The sequence below is a fragment of the Arvicanthis niloticus genome, chromosome 1 (genome assembly GCF_011762505.2).
Source record: "Arvicanthis niloticus isolate mArvNil1 chromosome 1, mArvNil1.pat.X, whole genome shotgun sequence".
NCBI lineage: Eukaryota > Metazoa > Chordata > Mammalia > Rodentia > Muridae > Arvicanthis > Arvicanthis niloticus.
In genome coordinates this window covers 54,082,830-54,103,937 of record NC_047658.1, presented here as the reverse complement: position 1 = coordinate 54,103,937, position 21,108 = coordinate 54,082,830, and the positions used below count along the sequence as shown (strand labels likewise).

General features: G+C 43.6%; 1 protein-coding gene across 4 annotated transcripts in view; it reads right to left on the bottom strand.

The window, feature by feature from the left end:
- Nucleotides 1–21,108, bottom strand: part of Adamtsl3 (ADAMTS like 3) — a 285,243-nt gene that overhangs the window by 102,060 nt on the left and 162,075 nt on the right. For all 4 annotated transcript variants that reach the window (XR_013111364.1, XM_076937029.1, XM_076937035.1 and 1 more), the window contains exons 9-10: nt 17,601–17,758; nt 5,133–5,244 (exon numbers count right to left, since the gene is read on the bottom strand). Coding sequence is in view for 3 of the 4 variants with exons in the window: in XM_076937029.1 (XP_076793144.1) it covers nt 5,133–5,244; nt 17,601–17,758 (270 nt within the window). In the remaining variant the exon portion in view is untranslated. The remainder of the gene's footprint in view (nt 1–5,132; nt 5,245–17,600; nt 17,759–21,108) is intronic.

Below are 21,108 nucleotides of genomic sequence, written 5' to 3'. Positions count from 1 at the left end.
CAGGGCTCTTCATGGTAATTAGGCCAGAACCACTGCTACTGAGTCCAAGATATGGGGACTTTCTGCAAAGGAGTCTCAGATTCCACTGAAATGGCTAAAACCTGGGGCCAGGCACAATACATGAATTGATCATGGTCTACTGACACACATTATAACTGACTTCTTTAAGAGTCTGGACCTTGGGTACAGTTTGGATCTGTTAATTTATTATTAACAGATCAAGTTATTGCTTGTCTATTCTTTGTCACTGAAGCACTCTCTCCCTCTCTCCTTCCCGCCCTCACTCCCTTCCTCCATCTCTCCCTCCATCCTGTTTCCTTGTTTTCTCCCTTATTCTGGCAATGCATATTCCAATCTTCTTCCTCTCCCCAGTCCCCAGATACTCATCCACATTATTGTTTATATATTAATCATGAAACTGTTTTTGCATAACATTGTTTGGGGGTGAATGTTTTGAACTCATTGATCATTTTATATAAATATAAATATGTGTGTGTATACCTGTATGTGTATGTATACATACATATGTACATATATATTATGAGTGTGATTAAATGTACAAACACAATTAAGTTATCAAACATATCTGTGGGCTGAGGAATCAAACTTGGGGCCTTGGACATGCCAAGTAAGCTCACTGCCCTTGACCTAGACCCCCAGTGCTGATGATGTTTTAAATCTTGGTCTATTTTCCACTCATTAAGGTTTTTTAACTCTACAGTATGTTTTGAGAGCCAACTCTGACTATTTCTTACACAATACTCTACTGTTTGCCTCTGCTCTGTTTACTCATCTGCTCTGCTGAAGTAGCCAGGGCACCTTCAATGTCAATAACCATGCTAACTGTGGAATTGGCAAAGTCAGTAGAGGCGGGAGCAAAATCCATCTCCCTACTTCCTCTACCACACAGGCTTTCAAAGGGGAGTGAAGCCTCACTCCTGACTTTAGTAAATCCAATTTGGACCATTTTCTTTGAGGAAAGTGAATGTTCCAGATACTGAGCACAGCAAACTTAAAAAACAACTCACGACATGACCCTTTCCTTTCTTGAGAGCTTTGATGCCAGCTTTCCTGTTGTTGTATAAATGTCACATTAACTGTCTTTTTTTAATACAGTAATTTTTCAAAGCAAAAATGAGCTTTCAAAATAAAAAAAAAAAACTGAAGCAATCTCTCACTGTCTGCCAATTGGTCTTCAGGTCTGAAAATATATTTCAAGTCCTGATTGCCGAGAGGAACCTGGCTTTATAAGCCACCAGGCAGCTTTCTACAAGACATGGCTTGGAAGTGAACTGAGTTCAGAGGAGCAGAGGACGGACTGGTACACATTACTAAAAGCAAGGTTGAAACCACCAGAATGCAGATGCAGATGGTGTCAATAGAGCAGTGCGCTGCTGCCAGCATCATCGAGAAAGACTACACTATCAAATGGCCGTGGCAATCCCAGACAAACTCGAGTGTACCATGTAGATAATTACAGCCTAGAACAGGCAGTCTTTCCAGCACCCTTGGTACCTCAGAGACCCACCAGCTAATCTTCTTCATTATCCCCAAATCTCTGGCATGCTATTTATACAATTACATAGGTTTGATTAGTAATATAATTAAAATTTGGCAGTGTGTCCTGTATGGATCTGATGTATGTAATTTTACTTCCCTCAAACAAGTACAGACTAACATTACCTACTCTTCCCCAAGTCAGAGAAATCCATATCCTAAATGGAAACAGTCTTGTAAAGGGACTTGATAGGGACATACAGGTGTTTATAATTTGAGAGGGAGAATTCATCTTCTTATTTAATTTTATTGCAGTTTAGAGATTACCAAGAGTAAAGAAAGAAGGCAGATTGTCTTTCAATATTGTGAACAAATGTGTTGAGTTCCTGCCAGTGTGTGGGAGAGGCCGGGCAGCCCCCGAGGCCTCTCTGTGATCTTTCACATCATGTCCTCCCTTCCCTGTGGGACTGATCTCACTGGGAGGTGCCCCTGTGGACACTCATGGTTCCAGAAGGATGGAGTGTCTTTCTGTGGATATCAAAGTGTGAAGAAGAAACAAAAAAAGCTCTTCTGCTCCCAAGAATTTGCTCAATGGGATCACACCAAATCCTCTTGTAAAATGTCTCCCTGGTAGAAAAGAGCTTCTCTTTGGTTGTGAGTCCAAACAGAAGTGTCTCTCTGAAGAACTATATGTGAGAGACCAGAAATGAATAAGAAGAAAGGGAAGTCTGTTTCATTGCAGAGTCAAAAGAAAAAAGCCCCCACCATTTCTTTGTGATTCATCATTTTGGGACCCTTGATGTACTGTTATCTTCCCTGGACCCTTGTGACTCACCTACCTAAGGATGTGGGGCTCAGCATGCTATACTGCCCTACTCTCTCAGGAGCTCTCACCAGTGTCCACTGGGTCAAGCCAAGCCCGGCACCAGAGTGCCTAAGACTGCAGGGAAGAAAGGGGCATCCAGGATCACTTTAGCTTTGGACACAGCAGATAAGTTTGAAGTACTAACTAGGTGTCGGGTGCCCATACTATATCCCTCGACATGCATTGTGCTACACAAAGTGCCACCAGGAGATGAGCATCTTACTGACAGATGAGGACTGAGGTTCAAAGATGTCTAGCTAAGAAGAGACAGAGGAGTGAGCCCTGATCCTCACACTCCAACATTATGTCTATCCCACTAGGTCAGGCAACCCTCTTTGTGGTGGTTGAGATAGGACCAGAACCTGTACATACCATACAAATATTCTACCACTGAGCCACATCACCAGCCCCAACAGTGGCTGTTCCTTCATGTGAATTTGGCATGAAAATGTCAGAGAACAGGACTAGCTCACTAAGGCCCAGGTTTATCCAACTCAGAGTTTCCATTCCAAATGTGATTTCTTCCTAGTCAACTTTCAGGGAGTTCAGGGATTCTGTTTCCTTGAAACCTAGTGCAGAGTCACTGACTGGAAGATCTAATGGAATTTGTGTCACATATAAAATTGCCTGTCTCATGGAAGGAGCTATAGCTTGGTTGGTAAGGTGCTTATTTTGTATGCACAAGGCCCTGGGTTCAATTCCCAGTCCTGCAAAAAATTGGTCATTGTGGTACATGCCTATAATCCAGCACTTGGTATGTAACAGTAGAAAGACCTGAAGTTCAAGGTTCCTGGCAACATAGCAAGTTTAAAGTGGGTTTTACCTACAGGAAAGCCTGTGCAAAGAAAAAAAAAAAACCCAGACAAGTGGACAAGAGCTGTGTATCATGTTTAACAAAATTCAGAAATTAACAATAAACCCAGAGAAGGTTCGAGCTGGCAAGAAGTTAATATTTTTCTACTACAGTTTTGTTTCTGTTGTATTGTCTTTGTGGTTGTGTTCCGTGTGGTAAGGGACAATTATTTCCTATATCTGGTGTTATGATTAAGTTATTTTTCTAAACATGTTGAAGTTTTTAAAAAATACCCATTTAAAGAAAACTCCTTGAGTCACTAATAATGCGATGGTAACACAGATGAGGCATAAATGGTGATATCACCTTGGCTCTAACAGATAGCCAGAGATGTTGCCATACAGAGTGAGCCTCAAATTACAGTGTGCACCATGAGACTCTGGGATGCCTGTGAAACACACCAGACCCAGCCTCGGAGTTCTGACTCAGGTACTTGGAGGTGAGGCCACAAATTTGCACGTTAGTATTGCTGATGCTGGAGTCTCAGAAGGATGCTTTCCTGGCGAGTTATATGTGAACTTGACACTAGCTGGAAGCCATCTGAGAGAGCCTCAGTTGAAAAACTCCATCCATGAGGTTAGGCTATAGGCAAGCCTGTAAGGCATTTTCTTAAGTAGTGATTGACAGAGGAGAGCCCAGTTCACTGTATGTATGGAAACCACTTGGCTAGTGGTCCTGGGTTCTACAAGAAAGCAGGCCAAACAAGCCATGAAAAGAAAGCCAGTAAGCAGTGTTCCTCCACGGCTTCTGCATCAGCTCCTGCTTCTGGGTTCCTGCCCTATTTGAGTTTCTGCCCAGGCTGCAAAATAAACCCTTTAATCTCCAAGTTGCTTTTGGTCATGGTATTTTATTATAGCAATACCTACCTAACTCTACCTAAGACAGATGCCTATGGGATTATTATTAAGTGCTCCATCACCCTGCATCTAAACAAACTGGCTGGTATCAGAAAACTTCACCTTTTCTGTTCATTTTACAGCCTTGACCCATCCTCAGGTTATTACTCTTACATTCCTAGGACACAGGTTCCCACCAGGGTCTGGGCTACCCTGTGCTTCCCAACAGAAGAACCAGCATCTCCTTTCAGGGGAAGCTTAAATCCCAGATTTGACCTGCATGTGTTCTTGAGAACCTGGCACTGCTAAAGGAGTTCTCCTCAATCCCCCTGTAGTTAGGACGATATAGGCAGAACCCCTGTTTCTGTCCTGATGTTCTGAATGGATGTTATTCTGTAATCTCCAAGGGAAGAAATGATTTGGGGCTGGGCTGAAGTATTTTAACTTTTCAAACAGAACCCTGCCCAAGATGCATCCCTCGCACAGGGACAGAAGACGATTCAGGAGGCACAAAAGGGCAATATAAATAGAGCCTGACCATGTCATCTAATGGACTAGGACCCTTGCTAAGTTTTTACCTCACCTTTGCATAAATTAAAAACAACAAAAACTTTCTCAGGCCATGGAGGGTGTGACAAATAACCCTTAGCACATAGTTGGCCAAGTTGTAAGCACCCAGTATCAATGTCTGGCCTTCATAGGGAAACTCCTCCTAGTGCTCTGGGTACCTCAGCAACTTGGGGGTCCTGGGCTAGCACCAGTTTAGAATCCCTTACTCTCTTATTTAAAAGTTCAGCTCATAACTTTGGCATTGGCCGTGGTTGCCTCCCCATGGACTCCAGCCTATTGTGTCTCCACACAAAGCAGACCAGAGTCTTCTGAAAGCCTTTACTTGGCATATGTGTTGCACTTGAATTACACTTGACTCCAAACCTTCTTCACCTGTCTATTAAGATAGACATTTGAACTCAGCACACACAAGACACTATCTTCTATCCCAGTCTTAAAGTTCATCTTAACCAGGCATGTGTACACCCTGATGCACAGCTCTGGGTATCCAAGAATGAAGTCTGTGCCTCACCTCCTCCACATGTCACGGTGCAGGGAAAGAAGTCAGTCTGTCTCCACTGGTGGCTGATGGGCTGGTAAAAGAAGAACTGGACCACGCTGCCTTTGGCCACTGTGTACCTGGTCTGGACAGAGAGAGTGGTGATGGCCTGTCACATTTCACATAGTGAGCCTCGATCCTGCCTTCTTCACCCATCTTAGGCAACACCCACAAGTCTGACAATACAGTAAGCTACAGGAGGACTATGAGTACTTTAGATGGGATAGCCTGTCACTCAAACTTGCCCCAAATGAGGGTTCAGGTGATCACTAACAAGTCTCTCATTTCCATATAACTCTATGCCTGTGAATGGACTCACAGCAGTATGTGAACTTGTTTGCTTACTTATTTGGTGCTTTTCCTTCCTGAAATGTTAGGTCCCATTTCCATGACACCAGAAACAGATTTAATTTGGGTTGAGCTTGCTTATAACATAACATGTAACTGGGACTCTGACTCTAAGGATACTAATTTTGGTTTGATGTTACACATATTACACAAATGGTATTTAATTACACTAATGGTTATTTCCATTAGTGTGAACTCATTGTCTGAAGCAATTGGATTCATTATGATATTTCCAGTCATGCAAATAATGTACTTTGATTCCAAGAATTTTTATATACAATATTTTTTTAATAACAACACCTTGAGGAGTCCTTTCTAGAAATACTTCTAATGGCACAATGTGGGAAATTTACTTTCAGTGAATTCAGTGTGCACAGACACATTGTGGTCATACATGAATGTTCTGCTAGCTAGATAAAAGGGCAGTGCTGGGGCTCTGATCAGTTGTAGACAGGACTACATTCATTTGTAAGTAATTTTACTCAAGCAACAAGCTCTCTTCCTACTTTTTCGTTAGTTTCTTCCCTGGTTGAACAACAGAAACCTTGTGAATTTAGAAAGATTCCCAGAAAGCAGCACAGGAGAGAAAATAAGTTAAGCTCAAAGGTGGAAGATCCCAAATGGGAACATTCATATGATACCCAAGACTTTATACCCGAAAATCTGCAAGAGAGGAGACATCAAATGTTCTCAGCACAGTAAGGTGACAATGACTTGAGGGAATGGGGGTCTCTTTAGCTGTTCTACCATGTATGCAAATGTTCAAAAAGTTAAATGATAAAGTAAAGCTTTCCACCAGAAATAGAGATGACAATTATAATAATTAAAATGTGAGCAGTCACAGACAAGGCTGGAGCCTGACAAACACTGAAGAAGTCAGTGACCAAATATCTTGAGATTTCAGGATAGATAGTTGTAAAGTGTTCTATAACATGAATACCAAGACCTGGAAAGAGCATTCTAAGGAAGCAAATACCCTGTCCTGAGGAATTAGAGAGATGGCTCAAAGATTTAGAGCGCTGGCTACTTTTCTAGAGAACCTGGGTTCTGGTCTCAGTACCCATGTGACAGATCACAGTGGGTCTGTTACTCCACTTCTAGGGGATTCAGTGCCCTCTTCTGCTCTCCACAAGCACTAGGCACATACATGGTATATAGGTATACATGCAGACAAAGCATTCATACACATAAAATTAAAGTTACCTGGCTTCTGGTCTGGGGGTCCAGAGCAGCACTCCACCCACCTCCCAAGAGGCTCTAACCCAACACACACAGTTGAGACACCTCAACCACTCCACCAATCTACCCACCCTCTTCTGTGGCACGCAGGGACCCCAGCAAGTCTAGCAGCCCAAGGCTCTGCCACACCCAGTTGGAGTTCCATCTTCCCTTCAGTCCATGTTTACACCAGCAGTGGTCAGGAAGAATGCATGGGACTCTACCCCATAGCTCTGCCTGCATCTCAAGAGGCCAGCTCTAACCCCTAAAGCTCAAACCAGAGATACACAGCTCCACCTGCCTCAGAGGAAGTCTGCTCCAACACAGAACACTCAGGCCAACCAATACCAGAGACTAGATGAAAAAAGGCAAGCACAAGAACACAATCAAAAGAAGCCAATATAATATGGTACCAACTCTCCTACTACAGCAAGCCCTGAATATCCTAGCACACCAGAAGAGCAGGACTGTGACCTTTGATCCCATCTCATGAAGATAATAGATGCCTTCAAAGGGGAAACAAGTAAGTCCCTTAAAGAAATACAGGAAAATAAATCAAATAGGAGAAGAAAATGAGTAAAACAGTTGAAGACCTAAAAATAGAAGTGATAAAGAAAACACAAATGAAGAAACCCTGGAAATGGAAACCTAGGGAAGAGAACAGGAAATACAGAAGCAAGCATCACCAACAGAATACAGGAGATGGAAGAGAAAATCTCAGGCATAAAAAAATACCATAGAAGATATTGTTACATCACTCAAAAAAAAAATGCCAAAGGTAAAAAAATTCCTAACACAAAACATCCATGAAATTTGAGACACTATGAGAAGACCAATCCTAAGAATATTAGGAATAGAAGAGGGTGAAGATTCCCAGTTCATAGGGCTAGAAAAAAATCTTTAATAAGATCATAGGAGAAAATTTCCCTAACCTAAAGAAAGAGATGGCTACAAACATACCAGAAGTTTACAGAGCACCAAATAGATTGGAACAGAAAAGAAAGTCCTCCCACCACATAACAATCAAAACACTAAATGTACAGAACAAAGAATATTAAAACCTACAAGAGAAAAAGGCCAAGAAACATATAAAGGCAGACCTATCAGAATTATCTGACTTCTCAACAGAGAACCTAGAAGCCAGAAGATCCTGGATAGATGTCTTGCAGACCCCACAAGACAACAGATATCAGCCCAGACTACTGTGCCCACCAAAACTCTCAATCACCATAGATGGAGAAACCAAGATAGTCCATGACAAAACCAAATTTAAACAATATCTAATCCAGCCCTACAGAGGATACTAGAAGTAAAACTCTGATACAGGGAGGGTATCCACACCCAAGAAAACACAAGAAATTAATCATCTCAGAGCAAAACCAAAAGAAGAGAATCACATAACCACAGTAACACTTCCAACATCAAAATAACAGGAACCAACATGATTGGTCATTAATATCTCTCAGCATCAATGGGCTTAAAATTCACCAATAAAAAGACACAGGCAAACAGACTGAATATATGGAGAGGATCCATAATTCTGCTGCATACAAGAAACACGCCTCAGAAACAAAGACAGACACTACCTCAGAGTAAAGGACTGGAAAAAGGTTTTCATAGCAAAGAGACCCAAGAAACAAGGTGGAATAGCCATTCTAATATCTAATAAAATAGACTTTCAACCAAAAGTTACCAAAAGAAATGGAAAAAGATACTTCATACTCATCAATGGAAAAATCCGCCAAGATAATGTTTCAATTTTGAACATCTATGCCCCGAATGCAAGGGCACCCATGTTTGCCAAAGAAACTTTACTGAAACTTAAATAACACATTGAACCCCACACAATGATAGTGAGGGATTCAATACCCCACTCTCACCAATGGGCAGGTCACTGAAACAGAAAATAAACAGAGAAACAATGAAACTAACATGTTATGAATCAAGTGGATTTAACGGATATCTACAGAACCTTTCACCATAAAACAAAAGAATATACCTTCTTCTCTGAGCCTCACAGAACCTGCTCCAAAGTTTACCATATAATTGGGCACAATGCAAACCTCAACAGACACAAGAAAATTAAAATAACCCCATGCATTCTATTAGATCACCAGGAACTAAGGCTGGACTTCAACAACAGAAACAACAGAAAGCCCACATACTCATGGAAACTGAACAACTCTCTACTCAATGATAACTTGGTCAGGGAAAAAAATAAAGAAATTAAAGACTTTCTAGAATTCAATGAAAGTGAAGGCACAACATACCCAAACTTATGAGACACAATGAAAGCACTGATAAGAAGAAAATTCATAGCACTAAGTGCCTTCATAAAGAAATTAAAGAGATCTAATTCTAGCAAATTAATAGCACACCTGAAAGCTCTAGAAAAAAAGCAGACACACCTAAGAGGAGCAGATGGCTGGAAATAGTCAAACTCAGGGCTGAAATCAATCAATCAATTACAAACAGAAAACAATACAAAGAATCAACAAAACCAAGAGCTGGTTCTTTGAGAAAATCAATAAGATAGACAAACTCTCAGCTAAACTAACAGAAAGGCATAGAGGTAGTATCTGAATAAACAAAATCAGAATTGTAAAGGGAGATTTAACCAAAACTGAGAAAAATTATTAGGTCTTGCTTCAATAGCCTGTACTCCACAAAACTAGAAAATCTGAACAAAATGGATGAATTTCTAGATAGATACCATATACCAAAGTTATATCAAGATCAGGTAAACTATCTAAACAGTCCTACAACTCCTAAGGAAATAGAAGCAGTCACCAAAAGTCTCTCAACAACAACAAAAGAGCCCAGGGCCAGATGGTTTTCGTGCAGAATTCTACCAGACATTTAAAGAGTTAATACCAATACTTCGCAAACTACTTTCACAAACCTGAAAGAGAAGGAACACTACCTAACTCGTTCTATGAAGCCACAGTTACCCTGATACCTAAACCACACAAATACTCAACAAAGAAAGAGAACTTCAATTTCACTTACGAACATCAATGCAAAAATACTACCTAACTCGTTCTATGAAGCCACAGTTACCCTGATACCTAAACCACACAAATACTCAACAAAGAAAGAGAACTTCAATTTCACTTACGAACATCAATGCAAAAATACTTAATAAAATCCTTGCAAACAGAATCCAAGAACACATAAAAAAATCATTCAACATGATGCAGAGACTGACTTGGCCACTTTGAAATAATTTCTAAAAATATTAATATAAAATATTCATAATTTGTATATATTTACATATACAAATTAGCTATGAAATTTGATATTGATAAGAAATATATATGTGTGTGTATGTGTGTAAGCACACTCATCCTCCAGCACTTGTGTGAAAATCAAAGGAGCTGGTGGGTTCCAAAGACTGGATTTAGGTTGTCAGGCTTGGTAGCAAGCAAGCACCTTCCCAGCCATCTTACTAGACTCAGATTTATTAATTTGGAAAAAATCTCACAGTATAGCCTAGGCTGGCCTAAAATTTGTGATCTTCCTGCCTCAGCTGCCTGATTACAGACATGAATTAGTACTCTCATTAGAAATGCTTGAAGAAATGAACCTCAGAGGCCACATTACAGGAGGCTGTCAGATTCTTCCAGAGTTCTACCTTCCTGATCAAACACTCAGCAGCAAACACTCAGGAGGAGATGGGATTTGGATGGAGGGCAGTGATGAATAATTGAAATTCCTTCCCCATTGCCACTATTTCAGATCGACTAGTGTCCCATAAGAAACAACACTGGGGCCTTGCAGTGCTGGCATATGCCTTTAATTCCAACACTCAGGAGGCAGGGGCAGGGGTGGGGGGGAGAGGCAGGGAGGGAGAGAGAGGCAGAGAGAGGTAGAGAGAGGAAGAGAGGGAAAGAGAGGCAGAGAGAGGAAGAGAGGAAGAGAGAGGCAGAGAGCGAGAGAGGCAGAGAGAGGCAGAGAGAGGAAGAGAGGGAGAGAGAGGCAAAGAGAGAGGCAGAGAGCGAGAGAGGCAGAGAGAGGCAGAGAGAGGCAGAGAGAGGCAGAGAGAGGCAGAGAGAGGCAGAGAGAGGAAGAGAGGGAGAGAGAGGCAGAGAGAGGCAGAGAGAGGAAGAGAGGGAGAGAGAGGCAGAGAGAGGAAGAGAGGGAGAGAGAGGCAGAGAGAGGAAGAGAGGGAGAGAGAGGCAGAGAGAGGAAGAGAGGGAGAGAGAGGCAGAGAGAGGAAGAGAGGGAGAGAGAGGGAGAGAGAGGGAGAGAGAGGCAGAGAGAGGAAGAGAGGGAGAGAGAGGCAGAGAGAGGCAGAGAGAGGCCGAGAGAGGAAGAGAGAGGAAGAGAGGGAGAGAGAGGCAGAGAGAGGCAGAGAGAGGAAGAGAGGGAGAGAGAGGCAGAGAGAGGAAGAGAGGGAGAGAGAGGCAGAGAGAGGAAGAGAGGGAGAGAGAGGCAGAGAGAGGAAGAGAGGGAGAGAGAGGGAGAGAGAGGCAGAGAGAGGCAGAGAGAGGAAGAGAGGGAGAGAGAGGGAGAGAGAGGCAGAGAGAGGAAGAGAGGGAGAGAGAGGAAGAGAGGGAGAGAGAGGCAGAGAGAGGAAGAGAGGGAGAGAGAGGCAGAGAGAGGAAGAGAGGGAGAGAGAGGCAGAGAGCGAGAGAGGCAGAGAGAGGAAGAGAGGCAGAGAGAGGCAGAGAGAGGCAGAGAGAGGGAGAGAGGGAGAGAGAGGCAGAGAGAGGAAGAGAGGGAGAGAGAGGCAGAGAGCAAGAGAGGCAGAGAGAGGCAGAGAGAGGGAGAGAGGGAGAGAGAGGGAGAGAGAGGGAGAGAGAGAGAGGCAGAGAGAGGGAGAGAGGGAGAGAGAGGCAGAGAGAGGCAGAGAGAGGCAGAGAGAGGCAGAGAGAGGCAGAGAGAGGCAGAGAGAGGCAGAGAGAGGCAGAGAGAGGCAGAGAGAGGCAGAGAGAGGAAGAGAGGGAGAGAGAGGCAGAGAGAGGAAGAGAAGGAGAGAGAGGCAGAGAGAGGAAGAGAGGGAGAGAGAGGCAGAGAGAGGAAGAGAGGGAGAGAGAGGCAGAGAGAGGAAGAGAGGGAGAGAGAGGCAGAGAGAGGAAGAGAGGGAGAGAGAGGCAGAGAGAGGGAGAGAGAGGCAGAGAGAGGCAGAGAGAGGAAGAGAGGGAGAGAGAGGCAGAGAGAGGAAGAGAGGGAGAGAGAGGCAGAGAGAGGAAGAGAGGGAGAGAAAGGCAGAGAGAGGAAGAGAGGGAGAGAGAGGGAGAGAGAGGCAGAGAGAGGCAGAGAGAGGAAGAGAGGGAGAGAGAGGGAGAGAGAGGCAGAGAGAGGAAGAGAGGGAGAGAGAGGAAGAGAGGGAGAGAGAGGCAGAGAGAGGAAGAGAGGGAGAGAGAGGCAGAGAGAGGAAGAGAGGGAGAGAGAGGCAGAGAGCGAGAGAGGCAGAGAGAGGAAGAGAGGCAGAGAGAGGCAGAGAGAGGCAGAGAGAGGGAGAGAGGGAGAGAGAGGCAGAGAGAGGAAGAGAGGGAGAGAGAGGCAGAGAGCAAGAGAGGCAGAGAGAGGCAGAGAGAGGGAGAGAGGGAGAGAGAGGGAGAGAGAGGGAGAGAGAGGCAGAGAGAGGGAGAGAGGGAGAGAGAGGCAGAGAGAGGCAGAGAGAGGCAGAGAGAGGCAGAGAGAGGCAGAGAGAGGCAGAGAGAGGCAGAGAGAGGCAGAGAGAGGCAGAGAGAGGCAGAGAGAGGCAGAGAGAGGCAGAGAGAGGCAGAGAGAGGCAGAGAGAGGCAGAGAGGCAGAGACAGAGGCAGGTTGATCTCTGAGTTTTAGGCCAGCCTCTTCTACAGAGCAAGTTCTAGGACAGCCAGAGAGCTACACAGAGAGTCGCTGTCTTAAAAAACAGCAACAAAAAATGAAATGAAGTGAAGTGAAATGAAATGAAATGAAATAAAGAAGCAAACAAAGAAAGAGAAGCTACACTGAAGCCCTAGCCTGTAGAACATCAGAATATGGTCTGACTTGGACACAAGGGCTGTGCAGATGTCATGATGCTGAGATGAGAGTAATTGGCTGGGCCCTGGCCCAGTATGCTTGTGTTCTTATGGAAACAGGGTTGGCTACAGAGGCAGACATGAACGGAGGGAAGATAGTAGGAATTCTTTAGCTATGATAAAGGAGGAGAGAGGGACACAAAGCAGGTCCTCCCTCACAGCCCTCAGAGAGAGTCAATCTGGCTAACACCTTGGTTTTACATATTAAGCCTTCAGAATGATAAGAGAGTCCCTCTCTTTCCCACACATTCCGTCTGCTCTGCGGTATTCTGCTAATACAACCTCCGCAACCCTAGGCAGGTCCTGGGCCTAAACCATTCCCCCACCATCATCCCTCATGCCCGCCGCCTGGTTGTGTTCTAAAGCACTTGGGAATTTGTGGCTTTCAGTTCTGCTGCCCCCAAGTGGTGAGGTCATGGCATGTTCTCTGGCAGAAAGGAATCCAGGCAGTCAGAGGAGCTATTATTCTCTAGCAAGACTCTGGGTAGAGGGCATACAAACTATCAGAGCTGGGTCAGAGAAACCTGAAAACAGATAGCATGCTTGAAAACTAGGGGGAAAGCAACCAGAAAATATACTCCTACAGGGAGATAAAATATCCGAACTGAATGAAGATGGCTCACCCTCAGTAATAGATTATAGAGGGAAAATTTCAGGCCACATAGAAGACATATGTCTTTTTCTCTTCATATCTCTCCCATCGAGGTTTCTATCACAGAAACATGTATCTTCATTACAGTAACTAAATTTTATTTCATAAGGTACTCTCAATGAAATATATGCCACCCTGATCGTCCTAAACATTTACAGATACCAATATGCCAGTAGTAGGTAAATTCCCTCTGGGGGAGCACTGCTTAAAGCTCAGCATTTCTCAGCCTGTGTGTTGTGACCCTTTCAAGGGTCAGACTACCCTACCAGGGTTGCCTAAGACCATCAGAAAACACAGACATCACGATTCATAACAGTAGTAAAGGTATAATTATGAAGTGGGAATGAGAATAATTTTATGGTTGGGGTCACCACAACATGAGGATCTGTATTAAGGGGTCACAGCATTAGGAAGGTTGAGAGTGGTTGAAACAGCAGTGACTTGGTCAAGAGTCTCTACTGCCCCTGATGACCAGGTACACATCCTGCAGGAGCAAAATCCTCATACTCCAGGGTAAACCACCCCATTGCAACAGAGATGGGGCAGGAGCCTCCATGAGAAACTCCTGTGCTCAGGAGAACAAGATTATAGAGTAAGAAACCCACAGAAAAAAAAAGCCAAGGTTTCCTGGAACAATCTAGCTATGAAAAAAAAGAGTTTCTTAAAGAGTAGAAAACAATATTTTTCTTTTCTCTTGGGTGAAGTATGCATTATAATGTGAAAATACAGTAGTTTCCAACAGCTCCTTTACTAAAAGTCCTACACTTTATAAAACCTGTGACATGAATGATGAAGACAAGCATAGCCCAGTATCCCCATAACTGAGCTGGCAGTTGCATGGAGTAGGTGGCCCTTGGACCCTGTTGACCCAGATTTCAGTCTTAGGTGGAAGCCATCTTTATTCCAGATATACTCAGTGGAGAGAGACAAGAGAGGTGTAGTAACATGGGGGGGGGGGACAGTCATCAGTCGCCCCACATGGACATCACCCCTCCCTCTATGAAAAGGAGTATTGCTTGATTAGCAAAGAGTCTTTCACCTCAGCCACAGCAAGCCAGGCAACACTACAATGTTCTGAACCAAAATTGGAAGAAAAAAGAAATAACCTATGGAAAAGAATATTTCCTAGAAACGCACATAATCTGGACAAGCTCCCGAGTCTGAGAAAAACAACACCAGAGTCACTCTTGCTTCATTTCAAGTGTCCTCAACTTTGCCAGATTCTCTCCCACCAAACGCACTGCAGCCCTGGAGGAATGCGGCTGCAGGCGTGGAAATGACATTCTGTATACACACAGTTAGTTGTGTGTAACACTCTGATAAATATGTTTTTAAACAACCCCTTCAGTCTTGAGAGCCCCAAAGCTTTCCAGACACTGAAGCTGAAGTTCAGAGCTGTTTATTTATTCAGTCTGAGAGAGAGGCAGGATTCAGAGACAGAAGCCAGGGGGATTGCTAGATCAGAGTGCAGAGGGCACACTGTCAAATGACAGTCTACAAAGAGGTGAGTGTATATTTGGGTAAGAAGGTTGGAAATAGTCTTAATTTGTGCAAGTGATATGTGAATATATAGCATTAAAATTATTTAAAGAATCATATATTATAGATGAACTTAAGGCCACTTTTCCAAAACACATGTCTCCTCTGCAATGGTGACTATGGTTTCCCTCTCTGATGTACTCTCTAGCATTACAAAGGTACACACACACACACACACACACACACACACACACACACCTGTGCATGCACATATAGACAACTCATAGAACTGGTTTGTTGGCTGGGAAGACAGCTCAGTTGGTAGAGTGCTTGCTATGTATGGACCTTTGTGACTGAATTTAAAGCAAAAGCTGGAGAAACTGGCACACACTTGTGATTCCATCACCGAAAGCCAAGACAGGAGAATCTCTGGGTTCACCAGACAGTCAGCCTAGTGTAATTAGTGAGTCCTGGGTTGCAACGAGAGACTGTCTTTAAAACACAAAGTAGACAGCTCCTAAGGAGCAATGGCTGACATAGACTTCTGGTTTCTGCATGCAGGAGCACACACGTGCATCCACACACCAAGAAATCTACAGTTTATGAGTATGTATGATCTTGTTCAGAGAATCAATCAGAGGATCACTCCAAGTTCTATTCATGCAGATACTACATCCAATATCTTGAAATACTAATCTTTGTAGGTATCTTCTCCAGGCAATCACTGTCTCTTACCCAGTCAGAGCCCTCTATATTGACTTAAAGAGATGACAAACACTCTTAGCAATTAAAAGGAAGAAATACTGAGTCTATGAGAGAATCACACAGGAACACTGCAGTGGAAGCATAGAATTCATGTTATAATAATAAACCAAAGAGGTAAGTATGTTTGCTTCTGGATCCCACACAGGACTCACAGAAACCTATGGAAGTATGACAGACACTGGGAGCAGGATGAATGGCAGCAGATGCCTGTTCCTTTAACATAACGTGAGGAAGGCAACTGGAGGAAGTGTGGGCTATGGCAAACCAGAGAGTGACCTCAACTTCCTGGGCATAGAGCAGGCCAGCTACTTGTCTCATCTCTTCTACTTTTACAGCAGAAAAAAAAAATAACAACTAATATTTTTATATTTTAAAAAGTTTCTTCCAGCACTGATCACCATATTCGTTTCTGTTCCTGATGCTGTGATAAAACATGGGCAAAGGTGATTTAAGGGAGGAAGGGTTTGTTTTGGCTCATACTGTCAGAATTCCACCTGTCATATCTGTCACAGTGGGCAAGACAAGGAGGCCGAAGCTTCAAGAAGCTTGGTCACATCACATTCACAGCCAAGAAGCAGAGGGGTGAAGGAATGCTCCTGTCTGCTCAGCTCACTCCACAATGTACACAGTCCAGGACCCCAGGCAAGGAATCCTGCCACCTACGGTGGGTAGGTCAATCTTCCCACCTCAGTTAACATAATCAATGTAATCTCACACAGGCAAGCCCAGGAGCCCACCTTCAGGTGATTCTAGATTCTGTCTATTAACACTAACCAATCACACACTATTTAAAAGCCTTGGCTGGTTACACTGCAGGCTGAAGTCAGACTCGGGGGATTCAGATGAGTTCACAGATTCAGTTAAAGTGCTACATGTCTCTCTGGTAGCAACTATAACCAATGCTTCAATAGAACATTCTTTATCTAATAATATGCTAAGCACAAATGGTTTTTTTAAAAGGTGTCAAGGGTCTTTTGTGATGCTAAATATTAAAAGGATCTAAAATCATCCAGGAGGCTAGCCTCTGGATGTGTTTGGGAAGGCGTTTCTAGACTGGGTTGAGTCAGGAAGACTCATGTAGATGTGGGTCCTGACTCTACTTCCTGACTGCAGAGGTGACCAGCTATGACATGCTCCCACCACCATGACTTGCCCACCATGATAGGCTATACCCTCTATCTGTGAGCCAAAGTAAAGCCTTCATTCTCTCCTCCCTTACATTTCTTTGTGTCCAGGTTTCTGTTGTTATAGCAACCAGAAAAGTAATAAACATCATTTTCCTTCATAAAGGTATAATTGACCGTCAGGGTGATTTTCATTCTTCTTCTACATCTTGAATGACTTTCCTGGGAACGAAGGGAAGACTTGCTCACTGAATAATCGTTTGCTTTTTTAATTCCTTGTTTATTTTCTTCTATATCTACACGAGGTTGGTTTTAATTTGCCCTGCTTTGGCAACAGATTGAGCTCTTCACTTCGTTCCTTTGTACAAGGAAAGATGGCTCAACTCTACCTAGAGAGAGAGGTGGACTCAGGGCTCAGGGCTCAGGGAAGACACAGTCTGAGTGGATGCTAGTACATGGCTTCTCACCACCTCTGACCCTGATCTTGAATCAGCTGCAGTACAACACACTCTCAGGGCTGAGGATGGGAGAGACAGCCCCTATAAAAGGAAGTCAAAGAATAACCCTCTGTCCTCTCCTTTTCTTCCCAGGATGACATGTTTAGTTAGTTCCCATCTCCACCAACCTCCAGATGGACTTAAACTAAGCATGGTACATGGGGGTGATGAATATGAAATTATCTCCCACTGGAAGAACGAAGATTTGACCCCCCAATTTTTAAGAATCTACTTGAGAGAGGGGAACAGTTCTTGGGAATGGCCTGTTCAGATAGAAACCAGGATATACCCACTGTGCTTCCCTTGCTGTGCTCAAACAGGATGCTCTAAGATGGTCCATCTACCTTGAAGATGAAATCAGCCATCAGGGGTCCCGCAATCTTGAAGGTCTGTCTGTCAGCACTCTTCTGAAACTCAATCGTGGTGTTTTCTACAGTGAAAACCCCAGGGATGTTGAAGCTGTGCTCTCCTCTGCTTCCTTGAAGTGTTTTTGACTCAATAACTGAAAATTTGAAAATAAGATGTAAATATGGGAACCACCCTAAAGACAATTGATTTTAAATGGCACAATTGCTTAGAGCAACAGCAGTAGGTATGATCAACGAATATAGTGCTGTCTCCTCAGCTGATGGGCATGGGTTCATATAGGCAGAACAGACATGGGAGGCTTTGAGGTACTAGCAAGGGCTTCTGGGCCTGAACTATTTCTACCACAGATTAAAGAGGAATAGTTTCTTAGTTTATGCTTTTTCTTTTCTTTTCTTTCTTTCTTTCTTTCTTTCTTTCTTTCTTTCTTTCTTTCTTTCTAGAATCTAGTCATGAGTATCATTTTATATTGGATACTATATTTACATTTCAGATTTTTTCCCCTTACCACATTCCTCCCACCACCAAGAATCCCCTATCCCATTCCCCCTCCTCCTGCTTCTATGAGGATGTGCCCCCACCTACCTCCCCACTCCCACCTCCCCACCCTCAAATTCCCCCCCCCCCAACTTGGTGTTCAGCCTTCATGGGACCAAGAATCTCCTCTCCTACCTATCCCCGACAAGGCCATCCTCCCCTACATATACATCTGAAGTCATGGGTCCCTCCCTATGTGCTCCCAGGCTGGTGGTTTAGACCCTGGGGAGCTCTGGTTGGTTGGTATTGTTGCTCTCCTCATGGGGCCACCAACCCTTTCAGCTCCTTCAGTCTTCTCTCTAACTCCTCCATTGGGAACCCATTGATCAGATCAATGGTTAGCTGTGAGTATCCATCTCTGAATATGTCAGACTCTGGCAGACTTCTAAGGAGACAGCTACATCAGGCTCTTGTCAGCATGCACTTCTTGATATCCACATCAGTGTCTACCTTTGGTGACTGCACATGGGATGGATACCCAGGTAAAATGGTCTCTAGACAGCCTCTCCTTCAGTTTCTGCCCCACACTTTATCTCCATATTTGTTCCCTTGAATATTTTGTTACTCCTTCTAAGTAGGACCGAGGCATCTACACTTGGTCTTTCTTCTTCATGAGCTTCATGTGGTCTGTGAGTTGAAGCTTGGCTATTTCAAGCTTTTGGGCTAATATCTACTTATCAGTAAGTGAATACCATGTGTGTTCTTTTGTGATTGGGTTACCTCACTCAGGATGATATTTTCTAGTTCCATCCATTTACCTAAGAATTTCTCAAATTCATTATTTTTAATAGCTGAGTAATACTCCATTGTGTAAATGTACCACATTTTTTGTATCCATTCCTCTGTTGATGGATATTGGGGTTCTTTCCAGCTTCTGGCTATTATAAATAAGGCTGCTATGAACATAGTGGAGCATATGTCCTTGTTACATGTTGGCGCATCTTCTGGGTATATGCCCAGGAGTGGTATAGCTGGGTATTCAGGTAATGCTACAGTTTATGTTTTTTCATGAGGTACCTAATATCACAGAGTGAGTGAAGCTAAGTCTCTTAGTACTCATTCAGAAGAATCTCAATTTTACTTTAAAATGTTATTTCTTTTTAAGTAAGTATAAATTCATGGAAATTATCACAGAGATGCTCTATGCAGGCTTCTCTCATCTTTTCCATGGGCTGTCAATCTACAGCACCAGAGCCAAACCAGGAACTGATGCTAAGATGTGTGCTGTGTTAGAGCAATAGTTGCTTTAACACAAGGCTAAAGAACAACTTTCCACATTTCCCAGGAACTCAGCAGCAAGGGGTGTGTGGGAATCTGGAGAGGTGGCAAAGGAAAACCAGTTTCCATGGCATCCATCCACTAAATCACAGGGTAGAGTTTATTTCCATTGGTTTGAGTTGAGTGCCTAGGGGAGCTACAGAAGTGAATGCTTTACTTCTGAGTCCCCATAGAGCCCTCTGTGGCATCTAAAGCAGGTGGCAATGTGGGAGACCCCAGGAGCCTATGATCATCCCACCACTCCTAAGGAAGGGAATATGCATGTGTGTTCTACTGTCTACTGCCCATGTAATTTCTGCCCTCCAGCCACCTTAGTGAGGAGAGGAGAAGTGGGCAAGTAGGACCAGCAGCTTCACATGGTGGAAAGTACCACTGTGAGCCGATGCCTTCTTCTATGCCCAGATCTTTGTAACTCATGTATCTTATGTTTATGTTTCCGCATGTGAGCCAGCCTGATACTATATGTACCATGTGCATGCAGAGCCCATGAGAGTCAGAGAACATCAGCTCCCTTGGAACTGGAGTTACAGGCAAGTGTTAGCTGCAGCGATGGTGCTGAACTGAACCCAGGTCTTCTGAAAGAGTAACTTAATCCATCTCTCCAGCCCCTGTAAGGGCAAGTTTAAATATTTTAATCTGTATTTAAGAAAAAAATGATGGCTTTAAAGATAATGACTGCTTCTAGCCATCTCTAACTAAAGGACTTACACTGTGGCTTCTTTGGAAAGAGGCAAAACCAGGTGAACAAGAGGTTTGTTTAGACCAGTGTTTTTCAACCCTGTGTGTTGTGATCCCTTTGGGGGTCAAATGACCTTTTCACAGGACTCACCTAAGACCATCAGAAATCACAGATATTGACATTATGATTCATAACAATGTAAAAAAAACCTTCATAACAATTACAGTTATAAAATAGCAATGAAAAAGTGTTATGGTTGGGGTTCACCACAACATGGGGAACTGTATCAAAGGGTCACAGCGTTAGGCAGGTTGAGAACCACTGGTTTTGACTGTGGAGGTAAGGAAAGCATTCTTAGGTGGCTGTGCGTGAGAGCTTACAGCAAGCCCTTCAACACCAAATGCGTGCCCACGGCAAATGCATGCTGGCAGCGGGTACCTGTCTTGCTCAGCATTGCTTTTCTTTGGTCATTATGTATAGTGCCATCATTCTAGTCATGCTCAGAAGACAGAACTCGAGAGAAAATTGTATCTTTGTAGTTGGTGGAGGTTCCAGCCTATGATATATTGCCCTTTTCAGTTATGGTTATTAGAACCTTTGGTTTACTGTTACCTTGAATTTTAATATTTTTTAAATGTGTGTGTCCGTCTGTGTGTGTCTGTGTGTGTCCGTGTGTGTCTGTGTGTGTTGTGTGAATGTCCACTGCATGAGTGCAGTTCCCACAGTGGCCAGAAGAGGGCACTGGATGTATGCCCTGGAGCTGCACTTACATGCAAATGTGAGCCACTATGTGGGTGATGGGAACCAAAACTCCCCTGCAAAAGTAGCTCTTGAACATTGAGCCATCTTTCCAGGCCTTTACTATGTTTTAAATTACATTTACTTGTGTGTGTGTGTGTGTGTGTGTGTGTGTGTGTGTGTGTGTGTGTGCCACCACACTAATGGTGGCTCTTTTGTCTTATCACACAGCTCCCGGGGATTGAACTCAGGTA